General features: G+C 40.7%; 1 protein-coding gene across 1 annotated transcript; it reads right to left on the bottom strand.

Moving 5' to 3' along the window:
• Nucleotides 1–885: 885 nt before the first annotated feature.
• On the bottom strand, nt 886–1,392 carry LOC145010228 (uncharacterized). The gene has a single exon (XM_078968795.1). It carries the CDS (start codon nt 1,390–1,392, stop codon nt 886–888), a length of 507 nt encoding a protein of 168 aa, XP_078824921.1.
• Between the last annotated feature and the right edge of the window lie 23,933 nt (nt 1,393–25,325).

Genomic DNA, 25,325 nt, shown 5'->3' with positions numbered 1-25,325 from the left:
ACTATGGTTTGATTTATGATGGGATTAATTCAATGTTGGTGATTTTGTTGATTTTAGCTTGTTAAAGAACCTTTTGTGTGAATAATAACTATTTTTTCTGTTAATAGGAAGATAATTAAATAGTATGAACATCTTTTAATTGTCAACCTCATATGCTTATGTGACCACTTCATCATATGACTAGGATTAATGAACATGAAACTAGAATTAATAAGAAAAATGGGTAAATTCATGTGTGAGCTTGTGTGATGACCATCAACAAGAAGTTAACTAAAGGAACAAATTAGTTACCTATTACAAGTCTAAAATAACCCGAATAAATAATCTAGTGAATTAAATTAAATTAGACAGCTGATCACTCTTTGAGTTAGTTTGTTCTCTAAGGATTAATGCAGCGAATGTGAATCTAATCACTTGAATCGGTAACCAATAGTAGAATTAATCCATTGCACTATTACCATAATATCAACCATAGGATCAATTGAGTTGAACTTAACAGAGCCCTTCCCATTATTGAATTTAGTTAAATCTTAACTTTTCTAGTTTTTAGTTTAAGTAATAGTTAGTAAGTTTCTTGTCTTGTAAAACTAGAGAAAAACCCCTACTTATTAATTTATTTAGATAAAACTAATCTTTAGTTTTAATTTACCGTTCCCTGTGTTCGACACCCTACTTATTTAGCTATACCACAATTGATAGGTCCACTGCCTTTGTGTGTTCATTTTCTAATTAAAAAGTAGGTTTAAAACTAGTTGAGTCCACACACATCAAGTAGTAGCTAGAGCCTTGCAGTTGATCGAATAGATCATTAATTCATGGAAGCGGATAACAATTGTTGATCGTTAGCTTGTTCAGCTCCCGATAATCAATACACTTTCGAGAGGATTAGTCCTTCTTCTTCACAAACAAGATTGGTGCTCCCCAAGGTGAAAAATTTGGTCTGATAAAGCCTTTGTCAAGAAGGTCTTGTAGTTGGCTAGACAATTCTTGCATTTCAGATGGAGCCAACCGATAAGGAGATTTCGCTACTGGTTCTACTCCTGGAATTAAGTCGATTCGAAACTCGACTTCTCGGATGGGAGGCATTCCAGGTATATCTTCAAGAAATACGTCAGGGAAATCACATACTTGAGATATGTCCTTGATTTCTTTTATCTCTCTTCTCTTATCTACAATGTGGGCTAAGAATGTGCTACATTTCTTATGTAGATATTTCTGGGTTTTTGTACAAGAAATGACTTTGAGGTTCTTCCCAGACTTATCACCATAGATAATCAGGGCTTCAACATTTGGTAAGGGTAGTCGTATGGCTTTCTCATGACATAGAATTTTGGCACGGTGTACAGATAAGCAATCCATGCCAATTATGACATCAAAACTACCGATAGGCATTGGCATGAGGTTGACGAGAAAAAGGTAGTTATTAAGAGTTAACAGATAGTTTTCTGATTTCATGTGTTTTGTTGATCATTTAATACACAAGTACTAACTACTCTAGTTATTATTCACAGCGTAAAACACTATATAGAAAACATAACTATAACATATGCTTCATATTATTACCAATGGTTACATCAGTTTATTTAGGTTTATAAGAGAAAAGTTTCTATAAACATTGCAAAATTTGCAAGGTTTTCTCAATCCTTGCTATAAATTGTTACTCTGCTTGCCTTAACTAGTCTGATTTTCTATATTTACACAGCCACTAGTTTTAGCTTATCTACCAGAAACCCAAGTGATGACCCAACACGTCAGTGACATTAACCACTTACTCTTCAAGTGCTTGAGTTCTTTGCTCAAGACCTATGCGCTCCTCATTTCTCGTGGTTTGATTGTATAGCTCTAACTCTACAATCCTTGCATCGTGAGTAATCATATCATTATAAGTGAAATTTATACGATGATGGACATCCATCACCGATTCCTGATCTCGTGTCCTTTGTCCTTCTAGCCTTCGCACTCTTCCAGAGAAATGAGTAGCCCTCCCTTCGACAATTTCCATCTTATCTTCATTTTTCACACTTTTCTCAAACAATTGTGATAAGGCGTTCACTTCAGAAGAATGTGGGGGATGTGGTCAAGATGATTGACCAGTCTCATACATCGTAGCAGCTCTTTCTTCTACCACCCACCTCTCGACAGTTTGGGCTATCTGTGCAGGTTCATCTTGAACTCTATGACTTCCTGAAGATGTCGCGTTCTGATTCTTCTTAATCTTTTTCCATATTGGTATGGATTTACGTGTTGTGCGTTTCATCTTTGCTCCTCCTGGAACTTGATGATAAAGAGTTTTTAGTGGTGGTAGATATAATGTCACCGACTCTATCTCCTCCATGGATTCGCTTTCTTCCATTGGTTCACTCTCTTCCCATTCATTGGAAGGTAAAGGTGCTCCATCGTCAGAAGGTATTGGATGAAAGGTGATTGGATTTACAGGGTAGTAATGATCGCCGACCATCCTGGGATTCCTATACATTTTGGATGTGTCGTGTCGGATTCCTATACATTTTGGATCACCAAGAGTTTAGTCTATCAAATATTTCTCCCAAATTATATTCCATATGATCTGATCATAATAAAATGTAGTTGCGCACCTACACCTAGTTGTGATAGGATCTATGCACATATAAACTTTAGTTGGAATATTTGATCTAAATCCTTGAGATCAAAAACATTACGGGTATTAAGGCGTATTCTCATCACGGGTCTGAGTCTTTATATATGAATCTATATTCTTATTTATTGTAATCACACTTTTACTATTGTTTGTTACTTCAGGTGTATCTGATAAGGCTCCGGCCAGTCAGGACTGTTGAAAGGGCAGGATCATTTTAGCATAGAGACGTTCTGAAATCCAGCAACCCAAATCGACATGTCTATCCTTGTCACCGCTCCCGTAAGTAGTCCTTCAGTAGTATAATAGAGTAAGTCCTAAACTATAGACGTGCTTTCCTAAGAAAGTACTAGTTCACTATAGTTAATAGCTCTGATACCAATCTGTCACACCCCGGCCATCGGCGGAAACACCGGGTAGTGTAACGTCATTTTTCATATCACAATTATATAACATACATTGAACAATACTTAAAGAAAATACATACCTTTATTGATGATTGAATGTTACATTATTGTTTTCCTAGTATTTATTACATAATATCCGACTATGACATACTTCTTAAAGAACAGAAAGATACTAGTAAAACCTCTCCTTTTCGAATATATACCAGCTTTTCAAGTTCCTAAAAACACAAGCATTTTAAAATACGTCAACATAAAGTTAGTGAGTCCACAAGTTTTGACTCCATAAAATAATACATTTTTACAAATTAAAAAGTATAGTTTTGAAAGTATCCTTTTAGCTCTCCAACATTAGGTATAATTGTATACTTATCAATTAAGTGTTATACCTAAACATTTCTTAATCTTAAGGTATAAGTAGGGGAAAACTTATACTTAACATTAATACTTGTATACGACAAGGTCTAATGTTTCTACAATTTGCTACCATGAGCTTGTAACCGCTGCTATGACATAATACCTCTGATAGAACAATACACTCATGATTTACCATGAGAACAAATACACTCATGATTTAACATGAGAAACAACACCGTACGCTTCATCGACGCCATAACAATAACAAATGAAAGGATAGTTCATCACTTGTTTTTGGTTGACTGTAGCTAACAGTCACAAGTGGGGTGGTCAGCCCGTATACTAATTATACACGACTTCCTCGCTCACACGGGATTAACGGTTACAGTTCAGAGGATTTCTGCTAAGATCCCCAAATTAGTTGATGAATACAATTACTCATGTAGACTTCGACAACTTCCTATAGCTCTATCAACAAAAGCATTTTCATGTCTAAAACCTTAAGTTACTAGACTATGCTTTTAAACATTACTCCTAACTTCATAATATTTAGGCAGTATAACAGCTATATCTTGACATAAAACCAATAATAACAACATATAACATATCCATTTTTATCTTGACATAAAACTAATAATACCAATATATAACATATCTAGTTTTATCTTGACATAAAACTATTAATAAAAATATATAACATATCTAGTTTTATCTTGACATAAAACTATTAATTGCAACATATTATATAACTTAACTTATAAAACTTCCGAATATAACTTCGGAACTATATCGCACACAAAATATATATAGAATCCTAAGTACAACTCAAGATCTACATTAATATACTACTATAACAATAACATGTTAACAACGTTACGATAGTTGTAGATTTTAAGATACGAAAAATCTATATCCCGGTTATTATAACTATCTATTTTGATACTAATATACTATCATATAGACATAATAAGAACATATATACAATGACTAGCATGTGTTTTCCCCTGAAATATTAGAAAGTGGGGCCGTGAAACTCACCTTAGTAACGTGATTTTATGTAATCTAGGTAGAAATAGTCATCGTACGAGGTCTTCAGGGCTTGGGATGCAAGAAGGGCTTCAACAAATGAGAGAGGAAAAAGTAAATGGTGTAAGGAAGTGAATAGATCGATCTTGCTATTTATAGTCAGTTTTTATGACACTCACGTCGTGATTGTCATAAGACTCACATCGTGAGTCTACATGATTCACTCTGTAGACTTGCCATTTGCGTCCCTAGCTTCGGAAGGTGTCCATGACTCCTCACGTTGTGAGAGTCATAAAGCTCACATCGTGAATTTAGATTGTATCCTCTCGCAGCTTCTAGATTCCGAATTATGATAGAATGTCGTGAGTGTCATAAAACTCACGTCGTGAATTAGCTAGTTTAGGGTTTTTAAAAGCTAAATCTTCGGAATGCCATAACTTTTGCATACGAACTCCGTTTTTGACGTTGTTTATATGAACGCGTAGGTATTGACAAGTAATACAACTCTCTTTTAGAAATAAATAGCTAATTCTAAGTCTATTTTAAATTCCTCTTATTATAGGGATGTATAGTGTTCGGTTTATCATAACTTTTTCATGCGAAGTCAGATTCAGACGTTCTCTATATTTTTGGAATCGTATGGACGTATACTTTGAGTTGTATCATAAAAGAAGTTCATATTTGTATTAGAATTTATCATGAACTACATAAGATTCTTACCACATTACTAGGTTAACATAATCACATTACATGATTGGCTTGATCACATGTGATTGTCTATTGACCTATTTTGACTAGTGTTACATTATTGTTGATATTTTAGATCCTTTGAGATTAACTAATTCTGCAACTATACCTATTCTAACGTTTGTTCAAGTGTGTCTCAAGTTTTTCTCCTAACACCAACCTTGGAAAAGGGCCTTAAAGAATTTGGAGTGATTATAGAGGGTAAAGTTGGAAACTTTACCCCTTTGGCACCTTAGGGTTTAGGATCTAAGACCTGGAGTCCCTACATTTGATGGATCTTCATGATAATAAAACAAGGTGGGGGGCTCGACGAGTTTCCCTAGCAACTCGATGAGTCGGATTGGGATTCCCCGTCTACCAAATATCTAGTGAACTCATCGAGTTGATGAAACCACTCAACATGTTGGGTAGAGGTTGTTCAAGTTTTTTGGAAACGGTAAGAACCCAACGAGTTGCTAGATGCACTCAACGAGTTGAGGGTTAACAGGGATTGTCGATCTTGACTGTTGACTTTGACTAGGGTTGACTAGTTTTGACTTTGACGGTAATTATGGGATCATGACAAGTTAATATAATGATTCTTGTAGGAAATTGAGTTGGGATTATGTGTTAGGGCTCATTGGATCTTATCTGTCGGCACAAAATTTGTAAGAGGTGAGTCTCCTCACCATACCAATCGGTCGAAGGCTCCAAGGCCGACCCATTTATGTTATGTAATACTTTAGCTGAAGTTATATTACGAGACATCATAGCTGGTTAGATGCTAGGGTTTTATGCTAGTTGTATGTTTATATGGAAGACCATAGGAGAGTCCATGGCACCTGGATGTAAGACCATGCGGAGAACCCATGGCATTCCTGCTAAAAACCATGTGGAGATCCCATGGCTTTCCTATAAAATACCATGGGATAGCCCATGACACTTAGGTGTAAGACCATGTGGGGAGCCCATGGCATCTTGGAGTAAGACCTTGGGGACGAGCCCACGACATCCCTATATGATACATGCTTGACTTATGTATATATGTGGATTATGTGTGTGATATACTCTGGGAATTCACTAAACATTAACTTAAAGTTTTTGGTTTTGTTTTAGGTACTTCTGATCCCAAGGGCAAGGGCTAGTCTTGATGGCACGACGTGCACTCTCTCGGATATTTTATGGGGCACTCTGATGTTTTGGAATAAAATTTTAATTTATATGGGTTTTAAAAACAATTGTATCTAGATTTGGTGGTTTATGGAAATGTAATTGATTAATTAAAAATGAAAATTTTCTTTTGAAAATTTGGGTTGTTACATCTAGTGCTACATTCTATAATATCGAAGACTTAGTCTTTCTGACTTTACAACCTCAACATCACAGAAGGCCAATGCATGTAAAGAAAGGATTCCACTACATCTTAGATAATGATAAGAATTTCTAATGGTAAAATGGGCATCATTGGAGTAACTTCCAGTCGATCTATTCATAAAGGAAGGACAATAGAGAAGCATAATATGCACGTTTGTAATATGGCATGACAGATGTTATATAATTCAAGTGTTTAGTTAATTACACGAAAGTACCTACAATGAATAAATTTGTAATTGTTATGGTGATTAAATAATAGGTTTTTATTAATATTCAATTGGTATGGTATCATAGTTACTTAGTTTATTATTGTGTTTTCACTTAGAATGTTTACTTCCCTAAGTAATTTAAATATTATTCAAAATTACATAGTCGGTCATGCTGTTAGGAGTAGGTATTGAGTTCAAATTTTCATGAATAGTTTTTATATTGTCCATAGGGATTAGACATTTCATAAGGATTGTTGCAATATTCATGAGTACTTAGAGAATGGAGATTTTGACCATTGGATAAACCCACACTTAGATATTACTTCATGGATTGAATCACAAGTGATTCTAAGATGATATCGTCTTTTATTCTTCAGACGAAGATACATAAGTTATAATTTGAAAATTGGTTATACATTGGTATTACATAAACGCATTAGTAACTTGATGTTATAAAGCATAGTGTCATGTGCAATTTCATGAGTAATGGTTATAACTATTTATTCAAAGTTTATTCATATATTTTTTGCTAAAAGGAAAAGAGATATTTTTGTTCCCTTTAGTAATTTGAGTTGATATATTTGTACCAGGCCTACTCCGAACCAAATTGATGTATCAATTTGTAGTCGGAATTTGATCGTAAAAATGGCGACCGAGAAACAAACAAATGAACATGAGGTTGAACATTTAATCCATGAGTCTGTTCATATGATATCTTATAGAACTAAAGGATAACTGATTACTTATCTTAGGGACAATGTTTGATTTGAATCGAAGTCCGACAGTGGCTTTGGAAAGCATCGTTTCTTGTTTGGTTAAAGGTTATATTTGCATATTGTAGTTATAAACTTATCCAAGTGGAAGACTATTGATTAAGGTGTCTAAGCTAATAACTAAGTTGATATATTCTTGTAATTAATAGGAAAGTCCTTATTGGGTTGACCTCATAACAAGAAATAGTTATAAATGATACTTGGAGAGAAAGGAAATGATTTGTTAATATATTATACGATTAATATATTAATTATAAATAGATAACGAATTTGTTAATTTATTATGTGATTAATTAATTAATATGAGATCAATAGTTAGATAATTTATATGATTAATAAATTAATAAGAAATCAATAACAGTTAATTTAGAATTAATCGTATTTAAATGAAATTAATTTAGGGATTAATTATAATTTATTAAAGATTCAAAGGTTGGATTATAATTGTTCATAATTTGAGCAAGCAAGGAAAATTGTATAACCCATATAGGTGTGGACGGTTTTTGCAAGGGTTTTGGAATGTTTCTGGAAACTTTCTTATTGATAAGGATGACCATATTTGAATAGATAAAATACAATTATTTTATTATTCAAATCTCGGGTTGCCCTTATATCCTCTACACTATAAATAGGACCCCAAGGACTATAAATTCCGTTGATACTCTTCCAAGAGTCTTAGAGCCGAAATTTCTTCCTTTCTCCCCTCTCTCATCTTCATTCTAAGGTTTCCAAGATTTTGGTGTGAGCCATTAGAGGCATCACGATTTTAGTTCTTGCTTTCAGAAGTTCAAGGAAGGTCTCTAAAGAGTATTGTTTGTTATAACAATACAATGGTATGTAACCCTAATCTTATGATTTTCGATTATAGCAAGGGTTCTTTTAGTTCATAATATGGTGTTATTAATTGTAAAGACATAGATCCTTAGGTTTCATGTACCCTTAAGTGTTAAGAGAATTTCTGTAAGTACATGGAAATTGCGACCTTAAAATTCCATCAAAACCTTCCATATAATATTAGAGTAGGTGAGGCTCGTCATGATAAGACTAACAATACATATTTAAGAAACATACGAGGATGAAATGTTTGTATTATAGTGTGATACGTATAAATACAATTTTAGTGTATATATAATACATTTCGAATTTAAACTCTTTATATAATTCTTTTAATTCTATTGACTAAGCAATGTAAGTCAAAAATTAAATTATTAAAGTCCAAATCTTTTGTCTTTTAATTAATCTTATATTTAAATCAAATTGACTTTTATCTTTTTGTATAAAGGCTAGTTTCTATGTTTTTTAAAATCGAAAAGAAACGAAGCAACCTAAAATAAAGGACAAATTTAGAAACATATTTATAGGTCATTAGAAATGTATCGACGATGTGGTAGATGTAAGACTGATATTGAATACTTTCAACATTAATTTAGTACAAAAATCATTAAATCTATTAAAAATAGTATTATTAAGGATCGTTTAGTCATTTAAGTAATTATAAGGGTCCTTTTTTAAATTTTGTTTACTATAAATATGAGACTCTAGGTTCCTCTATTCTTTGCACCATTATCTTGATTCAAGAGTCTTTCTCTTCTTATCCTCGAGCATTGTAACACCCATAAAAATCAAGCTAATTTAAAACTTTTTCAACCATGCAAACCCATTAAGTTATTACAAAGTGTTTTCAAAATAGTTTAAACATCAGAGTATCCCAGAAATCCAGATAATAAAAATTTGAGGAGGTGCACGATCACGACTTCGCCTACCCGCTTCCCGCGGTCATTTGAAATATGATAACTCAAAATCCAAAATTGTAAGCTCGAAGCTTAGTGAGTTCCCCAAAAGTATCCATATACAAAACAATATATACATAATCATAAACAGCATACTATGGGTCCAATAAACCATCGGGTTGGAATACCCCAGGCCCTCAACCATCAGGTTGTAATGCCAACATAATATGGGTCCAATTATCCTCAAGATGGAATACCCTCAGCCCATAACCATTGGTTTGGAATACCCACATACTACGAGTCCAATCATCCTCGGGATCGAATACTTATGGTTCACAACCAGCGGGACGAAATGCCTAGGCCTGTTGGCTTTCACACAAAGTAGATAAGCCACAACTACTAATCAAACATGTGCACATATATCAGATAATCACATAACATTATATTGATAGACAAACCGATCTAACATATCATAACAGCATAGTAACATCTTATCTACCAGGATTCCAATCTAACGGATCATAATAGCATAATAACCTTGTATCTAACAGGATACTGATCTAACATATCATAATAGCATAATAACATCCTATCTACCAAGATACCGATCTAACAGATCATACGATACTCAAGCATATAACATATCTGCATAGCATTCCACAGTGGGCCGACCTTGGCACCTTGGACCCTTAAGTGTAGTGAAGAAAAATCACCTCATGAATGTCGAACTGTAGTGATAAAGTCAAACTCTCGAATCATAGCCACGAACTCCACCACCTATTTTCACCACAGGACTACTTCCATAAATTCCCAATTTACTAAAATACCCCCAGAAGTCAAACTGGTCAACCCTTGGTTAAAGTCAAGGTCAACGGTCAAGGTCATTAGTCCATGTTGACCCAAATCATCGAGTATAGCTTATTGACTCGTAGAGTTCTTCTAGAACTCGAGAAATCATGAAATCCTTAGTTTACTCGTTGGGTTTCCACACAACTCGTCGAGTCCATGTGTGTCCAAATGTCGTGAAAACCCTAATTGGCTCATCGAGTCATCTAACTGACTCGCCGAGTCCATGCAGAAACCCACAACGGCCAATCTTCATCCGAATCGTCGAGTTGACCATGTAACAAGTCGAGTCCCTTTAGTCCAATTCTCATTCAGAAGTTTTTAAGCTACACCAAATCTCCAAATTGTAGATCTAACCTCCTAGAGCATGGTTTCCATGTAAAGTTGCAAACTTTACGCACATGCATGGTCCTAAATGCCAAAACCAAGCTAAGGGAAAGGTTTAAACCAAAGAGAAGGGCCCAAACTTGCTAAATTTGATTACTTTATGACTATAGGGACTTAGAGGAGTCGAGATCAGAAGTTAAAACTTTAGAAAGTGCCCAATAACCGAAATGATTGAGAAATATTCTAAAAATGGCCCTAAACCTATGCATGAATGATGCTAAGATGAAGTAGAGTCAGATCCATAAGCTTCTCTTTGCTCAAAGCTCCTTATACTTCAAGCCTTCTTCACAAAATCCACCTTCCAAGCATCTTTACTCACAAAAATGGAGAGTGGGTGAGATTAGGGTTTTCTTAGCTCAAAGGGGACGGTAAGGGAGGCTGAGGGTCGCTAATGACCCTTTAAATAAGGTGAAAAACCTAGAAATAAGGGTTTCATTATCTAGCTCCTACTCATCGAGTTGGGGTCCTCCAACTCGTCGAGTAGACCCCTTAAATGCACGCGGTCTGAATCATTTCTACACAACGATTTAGGGCATACAACTTGTCGACTAGGTCTAAGAACGTGACTATAAACTTTAAATTTTATACATGGGACTTGGGATGTTACAATTCTGCTCCACTTGAACTATATTTCGTCCTCGAAGTCTGCTTCGGTAAAAAACTCGGGGTAATGCTCCCGCATCTCAGCCTCCAACTCCCACGTCCACTCGGATCCCCTCTGGTGTTGCCAATGTACCTTTACCAAAGGTACTTCCTTGTTCTGTAGAACCTTTACCTTCCTCTCAAGAACAGCCACTGGCCTCTCCACGTAATTCAGGTGCTTATCAACCTGAATATCATCTAGGGAAACTACTGCCTCCTCATCCAGTAGGCACTTCCACAACCATGACACATGGAAACTGTTGTGGACCCGACTAAGCTCCTCCGCGAGATCCAGTCTATACACCTCTTTGCCAATCATGGAAATGATCCTAAATGACCCGATGTATCAGGGACCCAATTTCCCCCTCTTTCTGAAGCGAATCACACCCTTCTAAGGCGAGATCTTCAGTAATACCATGTCCCCAACCTGAAACTCCAGCTCAGATCGGCGCTTGTCGGTGTAGCTCTTCTACTGACTCTAAGCGGTCTGCAGCCATTGTTTGATTTGCTGAATCCTCTTGGTAATTTGCAGAACTACCTTTGTCCGTCCCATCACCTTAGGACCGATCTCACCCCAACAGACTGGTGTGTGACATCTCCATCCATACAACAACTAATATGGTGGAACACCAATACTGGAATGAAAATTGTTGTTGTGGGGGAACTCTGCAAGGGGTAGGTAGGAGTCCCAGCTCCCACCGAAGTCAATAACGTAGGCTCTCAGTATATCCTCGAGATTCTGTATGGTCCGCTCACTCTGGCCATCAATCTGTGGATGATAGCTTGTTCTGAAGTGCAGCCGTGTGCCCATTTCCTCGTGGAAATTCTTCCAGAAACGAGAGATGAACCGAACATCGCGGTCTGAGACAATATAGACCATCACCCCATGGCAAGCTACGATCTCGTGGATATACATGTCGGCCAACTTCTCGTCTGATGAACTCTCATGTATAGTTAAAAAGTGGGCGCTTTTGGTTAATCTATCCATGATGACCCAAATAGCGTCATATCCCTTCGTCGTCCTCGGCAACTTGTTGATAAAATCCATCGTGATCTGCTCCCATTTCCACATGGGAATCTCTAGAGGATGCAGCTGACCATGCGGCATCTGATGGTTGAACTCTACCATCCGGCAGGTCAAGTACCTCTCAACATACCATGCAATCTCCCTCTTTATACATGGCCACCAGTAACTTAATCACAAATCCTAGTACATCTTAGTGGCTCTCGGGTGATTAGAGAAACAAGACTTGTGAGCCTCCTACAAAACCATCTATCTGACCCCACCAGACATCAGAACCCAGCTCGACTACAACAAGTCAACAATCCCCGACTATCCTGTAAAACCAGGTGTTCTCTGAAAGACCCCAACTTTCGTATTTTTGAAAGACCTAAACTTTCATATTTCACATTATCATTACTGCAAAACATGCTATTTGCATATTCATAAAAGCAATATTTTACATTAATATAGAGGATTTACAAACTATTGGATACAAACCTTCTATTACAAAGTGTTATATATATTACATAACTACCCAGGATATTGTAATTTGTATAAACATAAAAAGTAGTACAAAAGTACTATTACAAACTATTCTACATCTTTCAATAGTATGTAAACATACTATTTATTTATCACCTGCAATTGTTAAACATTGATAGGGTAAGCGGTGACGCTTAGTGAGTTCAAAAATAGATACAATATAATGTTATGCCATATATATATATATATATATATATATATATATATATATATATATATATATATATATATATATATATATATATATACTTCAATGTGGCAAAAGCAAAGAGGAACAACAAGAAGTATCTGAGATCATGTGACAAGCGTTCATATCAATCAAAGACATTATTCAAAGATATTCTTTTCAATTCTTGATATACATCAATAAAGCTTTGCCCCAATTGGCATAGAAGACATGCAATTTCTAATTAACATCTTGTTAGATTTCAGGCTTATAATCCTGTCTAACCATTTGCCAATGCCATAGAATAGAAGTCATTCTCTTACGGAGACATGCTCTACATGGCCAGAGGCTATGTACCAATACCAATGTGAATCTAAGTCCTTTCACTGATCACATGGTCAAAGGTATTACAATTGCTATTAACATAGTGAATAACACGAGAAAATAACTCAGAATGATAATACTGAAAAGCACATAGCACATATAACACATAACATACAATTGTTCCTATATATTGAACTCACCTTAAGTTAACCGGGGGTTAAAATAGTAATTCGGACAGCACTTTGGCTTTAAATATGCCTTTCTATGTTGAAAACCGAGAGTTTGTTTGAAAACCGGGCTCTACGAAGGTAGGGCTTCAAAACCGAAAAGATAAAATTTTTCGGGCTTCTCGGGGGTCTCGGGACGTGTTTCGGGCTTTAAAAATGATATCGGGGCTTCGGGAAAAGTCAAAATAGTGAATATATGGATTTAGGGGTGAAAAATGGAAATTTTCTCATTTTAGGTGGGAGGGTTCGCACCCTCTTATTTATAGGGGCAAAGGTTCGGAATCTGGGGCTGGGAGGCATCCACGTCGCAGGCTGCGAAGCTCGGTCCAAAGGGAGTGACGAAGCTGCACGGTGGCTCGGACGTGGCTCCAGCGAAGTTTGGACGCGCGGCAGGAGGAGCGAAGGCGAGGGACGTGGAGGGGTGAGACTATGCCACCGCAGCGAGGCGCGTCGGAAGCCGATAGGCTCGCACTTCGGTCAAATGACTGAGCGGCACGCGTCGGACTTCCGAAAGCAGGCAACAAAGTAGTTCGGTCCGGGCCACGTCTCCAGTGACGCACCTGCTTCGTGCGATGTGACGTGGCCGGTTACTATTCATGCGAAAATTTCCGATTTTCGTGCCCCGAACTTCTAAAATCCATAACTTTCACATACGAGGTCCGTTTTTGACGTTCTTTATATGCACGCGTAGCTAAAATCATGCTCTACAACTTTCATTTAGACTTCGTCGGCTAATTTTGATATTAATTTTAATATTATTATTTTTAACAGACCGGAACAGGAAAATCCGTTAAAAATTCTTAATTTCTTCATCCGACATCCGTTTTCGTCATACTTTTTACCGTTGTACTACATATGACGAGACCTTCGATTCTCGTTTAGGATGTATCGGTAAAATATCGGTCGATCTAAAATTCGAGTTTTTAGCTGTCTGCTGCTAAGTTGAAACTTCGAAAAATGATAACTTCCTCATACGAAGTCCGATTTTGGCGTTCTTTTTATCGAATTTCTCAGTTTAACGAATACTATGACTTTCATTTAGATTACTAAGGTTAAAAAGTACTTTATCAAAAACTCACTTTTTACGTCATTTGGCGCCGTGCTGGTTTTGTCGCGGATCTTCGGTTGGTGATAACTTCTTCGTTATAACTCGGATTTTGACGAGGTTTTCTCCTTCAAATTTCTAACGAGATTCTCTACAACATCAAATAATAAAATTTTACTCATTTAAAATTTCATATTTTCACTAAATTTCACAATTTGGCTTTTAATTAGAATCTCATAAGACTTCCAATATTTTCTGAGTGATTCTAAACATAGTTTTACTTCATTTCTAGTAAAAACCATCTGTTAGAACTCAACACTCAATTTTACATAATATTTCACAATTTTATTTATTAAAAAACACGATTTTAGAACGTGTATGTTACAAATACCTCCTCCTTATGAGGATTTCGTCCCCGAAATTACACCGATTAAAATAAATGGGGATATTTTGCTTTTATCTCATTCTTATTCTCCCAAGTATAGTTTGGGCCATGATGGTGTTTCCACTTGATAAGCACCAATTCTACTTCTTTATTGGGTAGCTTAGTTGTTCTTTCATTCACGATTTCATCAGGCTCTTCTACATATCTTAACTTATTATCCAATTTCACTTCAGATAATGGAACTGTCTCATCGTAGATGCTCAAGCATTTGCGCAGATAACTTACATGAAACACATCATGAATACCCGCCAAATCTTCATGCAATTCTAAGCGGTAAGCTTGCTTTCCAATTCTCTGGATGATTTTGAAAGGACCAACAAATCTAGGTGTAACACCCAAAGTTTCGAAGACCAAGAAAGGAAAGAAAACCCTAAGTTTAGGGGTCGACTCGGCGAGTCTAAGGGGGACTCGGCGAGTCCGAGCGGGCTCCAGGTCGGGGAGTAAGTGACCGACTCGGCGAGTCGACCAGGGGGACTCGGTGAGTCTGGTCTGTGCGTGGAAAAACCCTAAATTCGGGACTTGGGGCCTATATAAATGTCTTAATCTTCTTCCCAGGGTTCCTTACTGCCTCTTTAGCCCTAGATATCAAACCCTAGCCGTCATATCTCCTAGTTGAGCCTTGGAAGGTGCTTTAAAGCTTGGAAAAGGAAGAAGGAACTTGGAGGAGCAAGAAGGAGCTATAGATCTGGGATTGTGAGTTCATTTTGAGCACTTGGAGGTAATAAACTAGTTCCTGGACCCTTTTTGCACCTAGATCTATGTGTGGTTGTTGGGGCTTTTGCCATAATGTTATTATTTTGGGTTAGAAGCCGGATCTGGAGTTGCTACTTCAGATTCAAGTGTTTTAGGGCCTGGAGAAGCATAAAGTATCAGTCATTGTGTTGATTTTGAAGTCCCTTGGCCTTACACCCTAGTTAATGGCGTATCTTGCCTAGATCTCCTTCTCTACACGTAAAGTTTGCAACTTTACGTAAGGAATAGACCTTAAAAGAGTGGATCTACAGTTTGGAGTCCATGCATGACTCTAAGGTCCTCTGCATGTATGTAGAACCGACTAGACTCGGCGAGTCCTTCGAGTGGACTCGGCGAGTAGCTTGAAGATGAGGAGGAACTCGACGAGTAGGATGAACAACTCGTCGAGTCGGATGAAGTTAGGCATGGACTCGGCGAGTTGGTTGAAGATTGTCTAGGACTCGGCGAGTCGGGTCGCGAATAAGAAAGACCCTGAGTTTATGAACTCGGCGAGTCTTTAGGAAGACTCGGTGAGTAGGGTTGACCTGGAAGGTTGACTTTGACCAGAGTTGACTTAGTTGACTGTCAGACTAAGTGTTATATGTATATTGATAGCTCGGAGAGCTGGAGGAGCAGCGGATCAGGGGATTGTCGAGTAGCAGCCAGAGATTTATCAGTAGGGTTCAGCAGTCTCAGGTGAGTTTCCTTACAGTAGGGACGGGTCTAAGGCCACAATGCCGGCCCGTCCAGTTAGCAGTAGTTTCCGATGCAGTAGTTAGCATGTTTGATGCCTTCGTGGCTCAGACAGGATTTATGTGCTATGTTTTATGTGTTATGTGTTATGTGTTCCGAGCTACGGCCCGATGTAGTATGAAGTATATGTGTTCATGCTAGTTGATATGTTATGCTATGCTATATTCAGCCAGTTAGCCCGGACCCCGGTCCGATGCAGGGGACAAGGTCCCAGTCAGTCTCCGGACTTCGGTCTGATGCAGGGGGCAAGGCCCCAGCTAGCCCGGACTTCGGTCCGATGCAGGGGAGAAGGTCCCAGTCAGTCTCCGGACTTCGGTCCGATGCAGGGGGCAAGGCCCCAGTTAGCCCGGACTTCAGTCCGATGCAGGGGACAAGGTCCCAGTCAGTCTCCGGACTTCGGTCCGATGCAGGGGGCAAGGCCCCAGTTAGCCTGGACTTCGGTCCGATGCAGGGGACAAGGTCCCAGTCAGTCTCCGGACTTCGATCCGATGCAGGGGGCAAGGCCCCAGTTAGCCCGGACTTCGGTCCGATGCAGGGGACAAGGTCCCAGACAGTCTCCGGACTTCGGTCCGATGCAGGGGGCAAGGCCCTAGGTAGTCCGGACTTCGGTCCGATGCAGCGGACAAGGTCCCAGTCAGTTTCTGGACTTCGGTCCGATGTAGGGGGCAAGGCCACAGTTAGTCCGGACATTGGTCTGATGCAGTGGGCAAGGCCCAGTATGTGCTTTATATGTTTTTGCATGGTATGTGTTAGATTGGGGAGCTCACTAAGCTTCATGCTTACGGTTTTCAGTTTTGGTTTCAGGTACCCAGTTTTCAAAAGAGGAGCTCGGGGAGATTGCAGTGCACACACCGTAGTCAGTTAGCCTGGGAATGTTCGACTCTAATAATGATATTATGCTTTGAATTAATACTCGAGAATTTATGTTATGACTTATGATACAGTTTTTATAAATATGATTCTAGTAATGCTTTTAAAGAAATTTTTGGTCGTGATTTTTGGGTCGTTACAAGTTGGTATCAGAGCCTTGGTTTGAGGGATTCAGATATGCATTCGAGTGTATTTGAACTCAAACTAAGGACACGATAAGGGAGTTTCAAAAGAAAAACATTTTTGAATAAGGGTTTTGGAAAAAGAATATAGAAAGAAAAGATTTTTTTTGAAAACGAGAAAAGGGTGTGGTGCATGCAATCAGCCAAGCTCAAGTAAGTACTCCCAATTTACCCATACAAGTTATATTATTATTTTCGATATCAGTTTCAGTATCAGTTTCAGTTCAGTTTCAGTTTCCAGCTTCAGTAGAACAGCATGCTAGAATAGGACTAAGGATCTAGGATGATGCCTTATGTGCCTGCTTTATGTGTTTCAGCTTGATGAGAATTGCATGCTAGTAATGAGTAGACAGTAGTAGGATAGCCTGTGTAGGTTATGCCTGAAAGTATGAGCTTAGCATTATATGCTGGTGCAGTTTCTTGTTATGAGAATTGTTTTGCCTGAGTATGTTTCCCTTATCCGAATGCTGCTTGCTTTGTGCTTTGTGGGACTCTGAGTGATGAGAGTTAGCCATTAGGTGAATACGTTTCATCACATGTGATCAGGGTTGAATAATCTCAGAGTGCTGGATTTGGCCCTACTGCGCATCTCTCGTTTGAGTCCAACCATTGTAGGGACGAGTCCTTTACTTGAAGGATTATCTGAGCCTCGTCACATGTGATGGTATTCAGGTGGTGACTAATTGGCATTACAAGGAGGCCTTCAGCAGTTGAGGACTGTTTGGGTAGAGTTAGAGGTTCCCTAGGGCAAGCCTAGGATGAGAGTAGCAGAGATCAGTAGAAGAGTAAAGGGGACTTGGTGGAGTTGAGGTAACTCTTGAGGAAAGTACGGATAGATGTGGAAGGTAGTAGGGGCCCATACTACTGAAAGCAGAGGATCCGTACTCGGTTCAAGAGGGGCCGAGGCAAAACCAAGGAACTAGTAGAGTATGTTAGAGATCCCTCAGCAGTAGTATGTAATTGATCAGGGATTGTTATATTTTTTTCAGCATGGTGACGTTGCGCGAGATATCAGTTGGCAGTTCAGGTGCAGGGGAGGGGTCTGGCTCGGGCTTTAGAGCCGGGCAGCTTGATGATCAGATGAGGGATTTCATTTCCGCAGAGATTATGTGCAACATCATCGATCAGACTCCAGTGATTTTCGGTTCAGTTAGAGGGGCTATTGTGGAGCTCATGGACAGTCATCTTGAGGCCTTTAGGGCCGGATTAGTTTCAGGACAGATTGGGGCTCGTCTAGGTCCCGAATCCTATGGAGTTCAGGGATCCATCAGGGAGGGAGATCCTATTTCTAGTTTCTGCTATCAGGGGGCAGGGGTGTGTGGGGCATTCTGTCTCCAAGAGAAACCATTGCATGATTGGATAGTTGAGGAAGTTTCGCGAGCCATTCGCGAGGGTCTGCCAGACATGGTCGTGAGGATCACTGATAGATTGATAGCGAGGCTTCAGGATCAGACATCTGTTGTTCAGTCAGCAGATGTTACCATTGGGGTAACACAGGAGCGAGAGTCGGACAGGGAGTCGGAAGGGAAGAGGAAAATGGATGAGACTCAGGCTGCCACAGGTTCGAGTAAGAGGCCCAAGAGTTCAGAATTGAGGACGAGGAACTATCAGAGCCGCAGTCGATGCGGGAAGTGCGGGAGGACGCACATGGGTGTGTGTAGGCGTAGAAGTGGTGGTGATGTTGGGTGTTTCAAGTGCGGCCAGATTGGTCATTTTAGCAGAGACTGTGTTGTTACCATCGCCCAGGGACTTGATCCATTGTGTTTCCATTGCAGTCTGAGGGGCCACAAGAAGGCCCACTGTCCGAGTTTGTATTCAGCAGGGCAGGTGCCAGCTCCTGCCCTTGGAACTTCAAGTACCATCAGTGGTTGTCAAGGCCGGGCAAGGGTGCCTACGGCTCGGAGCCGAGTTTCTCCGGTAGATTTCAGCAGGGATTCGAGCAGCACTGAGTACTGGAGGTATGTAACTTTGTGTTTGTCAGCTTATGTTATGATTATATTGTTATGGTTTTTGCATCAATTGTGGTATAAGTGTTGTGTTATGGAGTGGCTTGCTTGTGATTACGTTATATGCCATTTTCATACCTCGGATAATTGGTTGGTAGTTAGGGGATGTGCTCATATGGAGAAGTTTCGGAGGATGCAGTAACTGTAGCATGGTAGGGAGAGATCTGGATCGTTTCGCTAGTTCGGAGTGGATAGTGGGTTGGATGGAATGGTCAAATTCCTACCTGGCGGGCTTGGGTTCCCCAGTAGAAGTTTTGGAATGGTAGTAAAGGATCGGGATCTCTTTTGAGTGTGAAGCCGCAAGGGTTAAGCAGGATCGAAGTGGGGGAGAACCCTCCGGGTATATTTGGATAAGAGTCTCGTAGACTCAGAATGAGTGCGCGGCCTCTAAGAAGAAATGGTAGTAGCTCAGTGATGGATGGATTGAGAAGTTCAGAATTAGGAGTTCGAGAACTTTTCCCAGCAGTTAGTTCATGTAATCGAGATGGTTAGAAGCTGGTTGGGAATCCAAGATTGAGGGCCACCTGTCGGACGCATGAGAGTCGGAATGAAGACCTTGAGAACGGGTAGCAGGAGATGTTTTAGCATTGGTAGCCAGTGTCTGAGGCAGCATGCAGATTGCGTAGATTCAGGAGTTGGGAGGTTGGAAACTTCCCAACAATAGCTTCTTGTATTCAGATTAGTAGACGGTTGGTTTGGGAACCAAGCCGGAGAATTCCTCGACGAAGCACTAAGTATATCAAGGATATAAGATGTCGAGGATAATGCAGAATTCAAAGACTGAGGGCTGGTGTGAGAAATCAGGATGAAGAATCACTAGCGGGACTAGGGATAGTCAGGATGTCCTCGGGATGGTAGTAGTAGAGTGTTGTAAGTCTGCGGGGGTAGCCGTAGCATTCACTAGTAGTCAGATAGTAGTAGAGTGTTGTAAGTCTGCGGGGGTAGCCGTAGCATTCACTAGTAGTCAGATAGTAGTAGAGTGTTGTAAGCCTGTGGGGGTAGCCGTAGCGTTCATTAGCAGCCAGATAGTATTTGAGACTTGTGAATCCGCGGGTGCAGCCGTGGCTTTTATCAGATTGGTAGCAGCATGAGCGCGTGGCTGAACGCGGGAATGTAGTAATTCCCACCCGTTCGGGTGCAGCGGTGGGAATATGGGAATCCACGGATTAGATTCGGATTTCCCAAATGGTTCAGTTATGGCTAAGTCAGCGAATCTTGGCTATAGATCGTCACATCAGTTATGAGATCAGAGTAGCAGTGGACCGTTGAGGTTCGGGTATGTTAAGGACTACCGTCAGTCTGGGAGCCATCATGTTATTAGTCATAGAATGGATGATGTCAGGATGTGAAGTATGGACCCGATCGGTTGGATTGGAAGGTTGTTAGAGCCACAGTGACAGGATAACTAGTGGAAACTAGTCCTTAAGGAAGATTCCATTCAGAAGTCGTGGAAGCGACTAAGGGAGGAGTCCCTTGACTCCACAGTTGGACTTGAGTTTAGTGTTTCAGGCAGCTCAGTGTTTCAGCCAGTTTAGTGTTTCAGGCAGCTCAGTGTTTCGGCCAACTCAGTGTCTCAGGCAGCTCAGTGATTCAGCCAGATCAGCGTTTCAGGCAGTTTAATGTTTCAGGCAGGTTCGGTATTGCAGACAATTCAGTGTTTGAAAGGTTTTGGAGTTTTGGGTCAGTATTGTATGTGAGTTGGAATACTAGTGTTGATGGTATAGTTGGTTGATGTGGAAATGACAAGTCTCTCTCAGCAGGATCAGTTGAGCCTTCGGCCGAGTATAAGTGACATGTAAAGATAGCTAGGCAAGTAGCTTTTCTTCGGGATGAAAGACTCGAGTTAGTAGGAGTTGAATAATCAGATGGGATATAAGCAAGCTATTCCCAGCAGCATCGTTTCAGTATGAGCGGAAGAATGGATAGAACAGTTATAGATAGTCGAAGTATTTTCAGGAGTCGCTGGAAGCGACTAGGAGATTGCGAAGGGGTGTAGTAACCGGTAGGGTTCGGTAACCCAAATATGGAGACGTCAGTAAGGACCGGGGGTGCTCGGCACCAAGTTATGTCAGATAGGGGCGTCGGTGGTTGTTGGCGGTATTGACCCGTACTGGAATTGGCGGGGGTGATGGAGTTGGTGAAGTATAGGACCTTCACAGTTACAGAGAAATAGTTGGTTATAGAACCTTGCCTTGGGAAGGCAAGGGATTTGCGCAAGGACAGGAAGGGCTGAACCCCTATAGGTTCAGTTCGGTACTCGGTGAGTACCAGAGGGATTGCCAGTTGAGTAAGTTGGGTCTCCAGGATGTTCAGGGTCAGGGTTGACCCGAGGTGTTATCTGCAGGGATTAAGGTTAGTCGGAAGGATCGAGCAAAAGCTAGCAAGGGTAGGCAGCTGGTGTTGGAATAGTTGGTTGGGTTTAGAGGCAGCTCGCAGGCAGTGGGCCATAGCAGACTTCGAGGACGAAGTTTAGTTTAAGTGGGGGAGAGTTGTAACACCCAAAGTTTCGAAGACCAAGAAAGGAAAGAAAACCCTAAGTTTAGGGGTCGACTCGGCGAGTCCGAGCGGGATCCGGGTTGGGGAGTATGTGACTGACTCGGCGAGTCGACCAGGAGGACTCGGCGAGTCTGGTCTGTGCGTGGAAAAACCCTAAATTCGGGACTTGGGGCCTGTATAAATGTCTTAATCTTCTTCCCAGGGTTCCTTACTGCCTCTTTAGCCCTGGATATCAAACCCTAGCCGTCATATCTCCTAGTTGAGCCTTGGAAGGTGCTTTAAAGCTTGGAAAAGGAAGAAGGAACTTGGAGGAGCAAGAAGGAGCTATAGATCTGGGATTGTGAGTTCATTTTGAGCACTTGGAGGTAATAAACTAGTTCCTGGACCCTTTTTGCACCTAGATCTATGTGTGGTTGTTGGGGCTTTTGCCATAATGTTATTATTTTGGGTTAGAAGCCGGATCTGGAGTTGCTACTTCAGATTCAAGTGTTTTAGGGCCTGGAGAAGCATAAAGTATCAGTCATTGTGTTGATTTTGAAGTCCCTTGGCCTTACACCCTAGTTAATGGCGTATCTTGCCTAGATCTCCTTCTCTACACGTAAAGTTTGCAACTTTACGTAAGGAATAGACCTTAAAAGAGTGGATCTACAGTTTGGAGTCCATGCATGACTCAAAGGTCCTCTGCATGTATGTAGAACCGACTGGACTCGGCGAGTCCTTCGAGTGGACTCGGCGAGTAGCTTGAAGATGAGGAGGAACTCGACGAGTAGGATGAACAACTCGTCGAGTCGGATGAAGTTAGGCATGGACTCGGCGAGTTGGATGAGCAACTCGGCGAGTTGGTTGAAGATTGTCTAGGACTCGGCGAGTCATGGACTGACTCGGCGAGTCGGGTCGCGAATAAGAAAGACCCTGAGTTTATGAACTCGGCGAGTCTTTAGGAAGACTCGGCGAGTAGGGTTGACCTGGAAGGTTGACTTTGACCAGAGTTGACTTAGTTGACTGTCAGACTAAGTGTTATATGTATATTGATAGCTCGGAGAGCTGGAGGAGCAGCGGATCAGGGGATTGTCGAGTAGCAGCCAGAGATTTATCAGTAGGGTTCAGCAGTCTCAGGTGAGTTTCCTTCCAGTAGGGACGGGTCTAAGGCCACAATGCCGGCCCGTCCAGTTAGCAGTAGTTTCCGATGCAGTAGTTAGCATGTTTGATGCCTTCGTGGCTCAGACAGGATTTATGTGCTATGTTTTATGTGTTATGTGTTATGTGTTCCGGGCTACGGCCCGATGTAGTATGCAGTATATGTGTTCATGCTAGTTGATATGTTATGCTATGCTATGTTCAGCCAGTTAGCCCGGACCCCGGTCCGATGCAGGGGACAAGGTCCCAGTTAGTCTCCGGACTTCGGTCCGATGCAGGGGGCAAGGCCCCAGTTAGCCCGGACTTCGGTCCGATGCAGGGGACAAGGTCCCAGTCAGTCTCCGGACTTCAGTCCGATGCAGGGGGCAAGGCCCCAGTTAGCCCGGACTTCGGTCCGATGCAGGGGACAAGGTCCCAGTCAGTCTCCGGACTTCGGTCCGATGCAGGGGGCAAGGCCCCAGTTAGCCCGGTCTTCGGTCCGATGCAGGGGACAAGGTCCCAGTCAGTCTCCGGACTTCGGTCCGATGCAGGGGGCAAGGCCCCAGTTAGCCCGGACTTCGGTCCGATGCAGGGGACAAGGTCCCAGACAGTCTCCGGACTTCGGTCCGATTCAGGGGGCAAGGCCCTAGTTAGTCCGGACTTCGGTCCGATGCAGGGGACAAGGTCCCAGTCAGTTTCTGGAATTCGGTCCGATGTAGGGGGCAAGGCCACAGTTAGTCCGGACATTGGTCTGATGCAGTGGGCAAGGCCCAGTATGTGCTTTATATGTTTTTGCATGGTATGTGTTAGATTGGGGGAGCTCACTAAGCTTCATGCTTACGGTTTTCAGTTTTGGTTTCAGGTACCCAGTTTTCAAAAGAGGAGCTCGGGGAGATTGCAGTGCACACACCGTAGTCAGTTAGCCTGGGAATGTTCGACTCTGATAATGATATTATGCTTTGAATTAATACTCGAGAATTTATGTTATGACTTATGATACAGTTTTTATAAATATGATTCTAGTAATGCTTTTAAAGAAATTTTTGGTCGTGATTTTTGGGTCGTTACACTAGGACTCAACTTTCCTTTCTTCCCAAATCGCATAAGGCCTTTCCATGGGGATACCTTCAGCATCACGAAATCACCCACTTGAAATTCTATAGGTGGTCATCTCTTTTCCGTATAGGGCTACTGTCGATCCTGGGCCGCTTTCATTCTTTCTTGTACGATTTGAATCTTGTCAGTGGTGTCTTGAATCATTTCGGGGCCTCCAAGGATCTTCTGTCCTATATCACGCCAACATAATGGCGTACGGCATTTGCGACCATATAATGCTTCATATGGTGGGATTTTGATTGAAGTGTGGTAACTGTTATTATACGAAAATTCGACAAGCGGTAAGTATTTATCCACGTTACCACTGAACTCCAAAACACATGCACGAAGCATATCTTCTACTGTCTGGATTGTTCTCTCTGTCTGACCATATGTCTGAGTATGATAAGCGGTACTGAGAGCAACTCGAGATCCTAATTCGCGTTGGATACTCGCCCAAAAGTGAGAAGTGAAGCGAGTATCGCGATCGTAAATGATCTTTAGTGGCACACCATGTCTTGCAATAACTTCATCCAAGTATACCTGTGCGTATTTCTCCATTGGAGCCGTTTCACGCATAGCGAAAAAATGTGCACTCTTAGTCAGACAGTCGACGATTACCCAAATGCTATCATTCTGTCTAGAAGTCTTTGGCAATTTGGTAATAAAATCCATGGACAGCTCTTCCCACTTCCATACAGGAACACTAAGGCTTTCTGGAGTTCCATAAGGCTTTTGGTGTTCTGTTTTGACTTGTAAGCATACTAAGCATTCCTGTACATATCTTCCAATGTCTCTCTTTAATCCAGGCCACCAATAATCAACTCCTACATCATAGTACATTTTACTTGTGCCTGGATGTATTGATAGCTTAGACTTATGAGCTTCATCTAAAATCTTCTATCTTAATCCACCAATCTTTGGAATCCATAGCCGATTCTTAAATACTTTTAATCCTCGTGGATCATCAAGTAAAACATTGGCATAATGTACCATTCCTTCTTTACATTTTCTGGATTTAAGGCTTCAACTTGCCACTTCTCTAGTTCATCAACAATGGTGAACTTCACCGTAGTGTGAGTAATAGTATAACACATACTATTACGATAAACTTTCCTGCTAAGTGCATCTGCAACCACATTAGCCTTTCCAGGATTGTACAGGATTTCGCAATCATAGTCCTTGATCAGTTCCATGGCTCTTTGTTGTCTCATATTCAGAGTTTGCTGACTGA

This window comes from Lactuca saligna, chromosome 8, assembly GCF_052625555.1.
Source record: "Lactuca saligna cultivar CGN05327 chromosome 8, ASM5262555v1, whole genome shotgun sequence".
Lineage (NCBI taxonomy): Eukaryota > Viridiplantae > Streptophyta > Magnoliopsida > Asterales > Asteraceae > Lactuca > Lactuca saligna.
The sequence above is the reverse complement of the archived record's forward strand: the minus strand, read 5'-3'. Positions and strand labels throughout refer to the sequence as shown.

What these genes read in the sequence shown, in the direction of transcription:
- LOC145010228 (XM_078968795.1), bottom strand. Translation starts at nt 1,392, where the DNA reads ATGCCTATCGGTAGTTTTGATGTCATAATTGGCATGGATTGCTTATCT.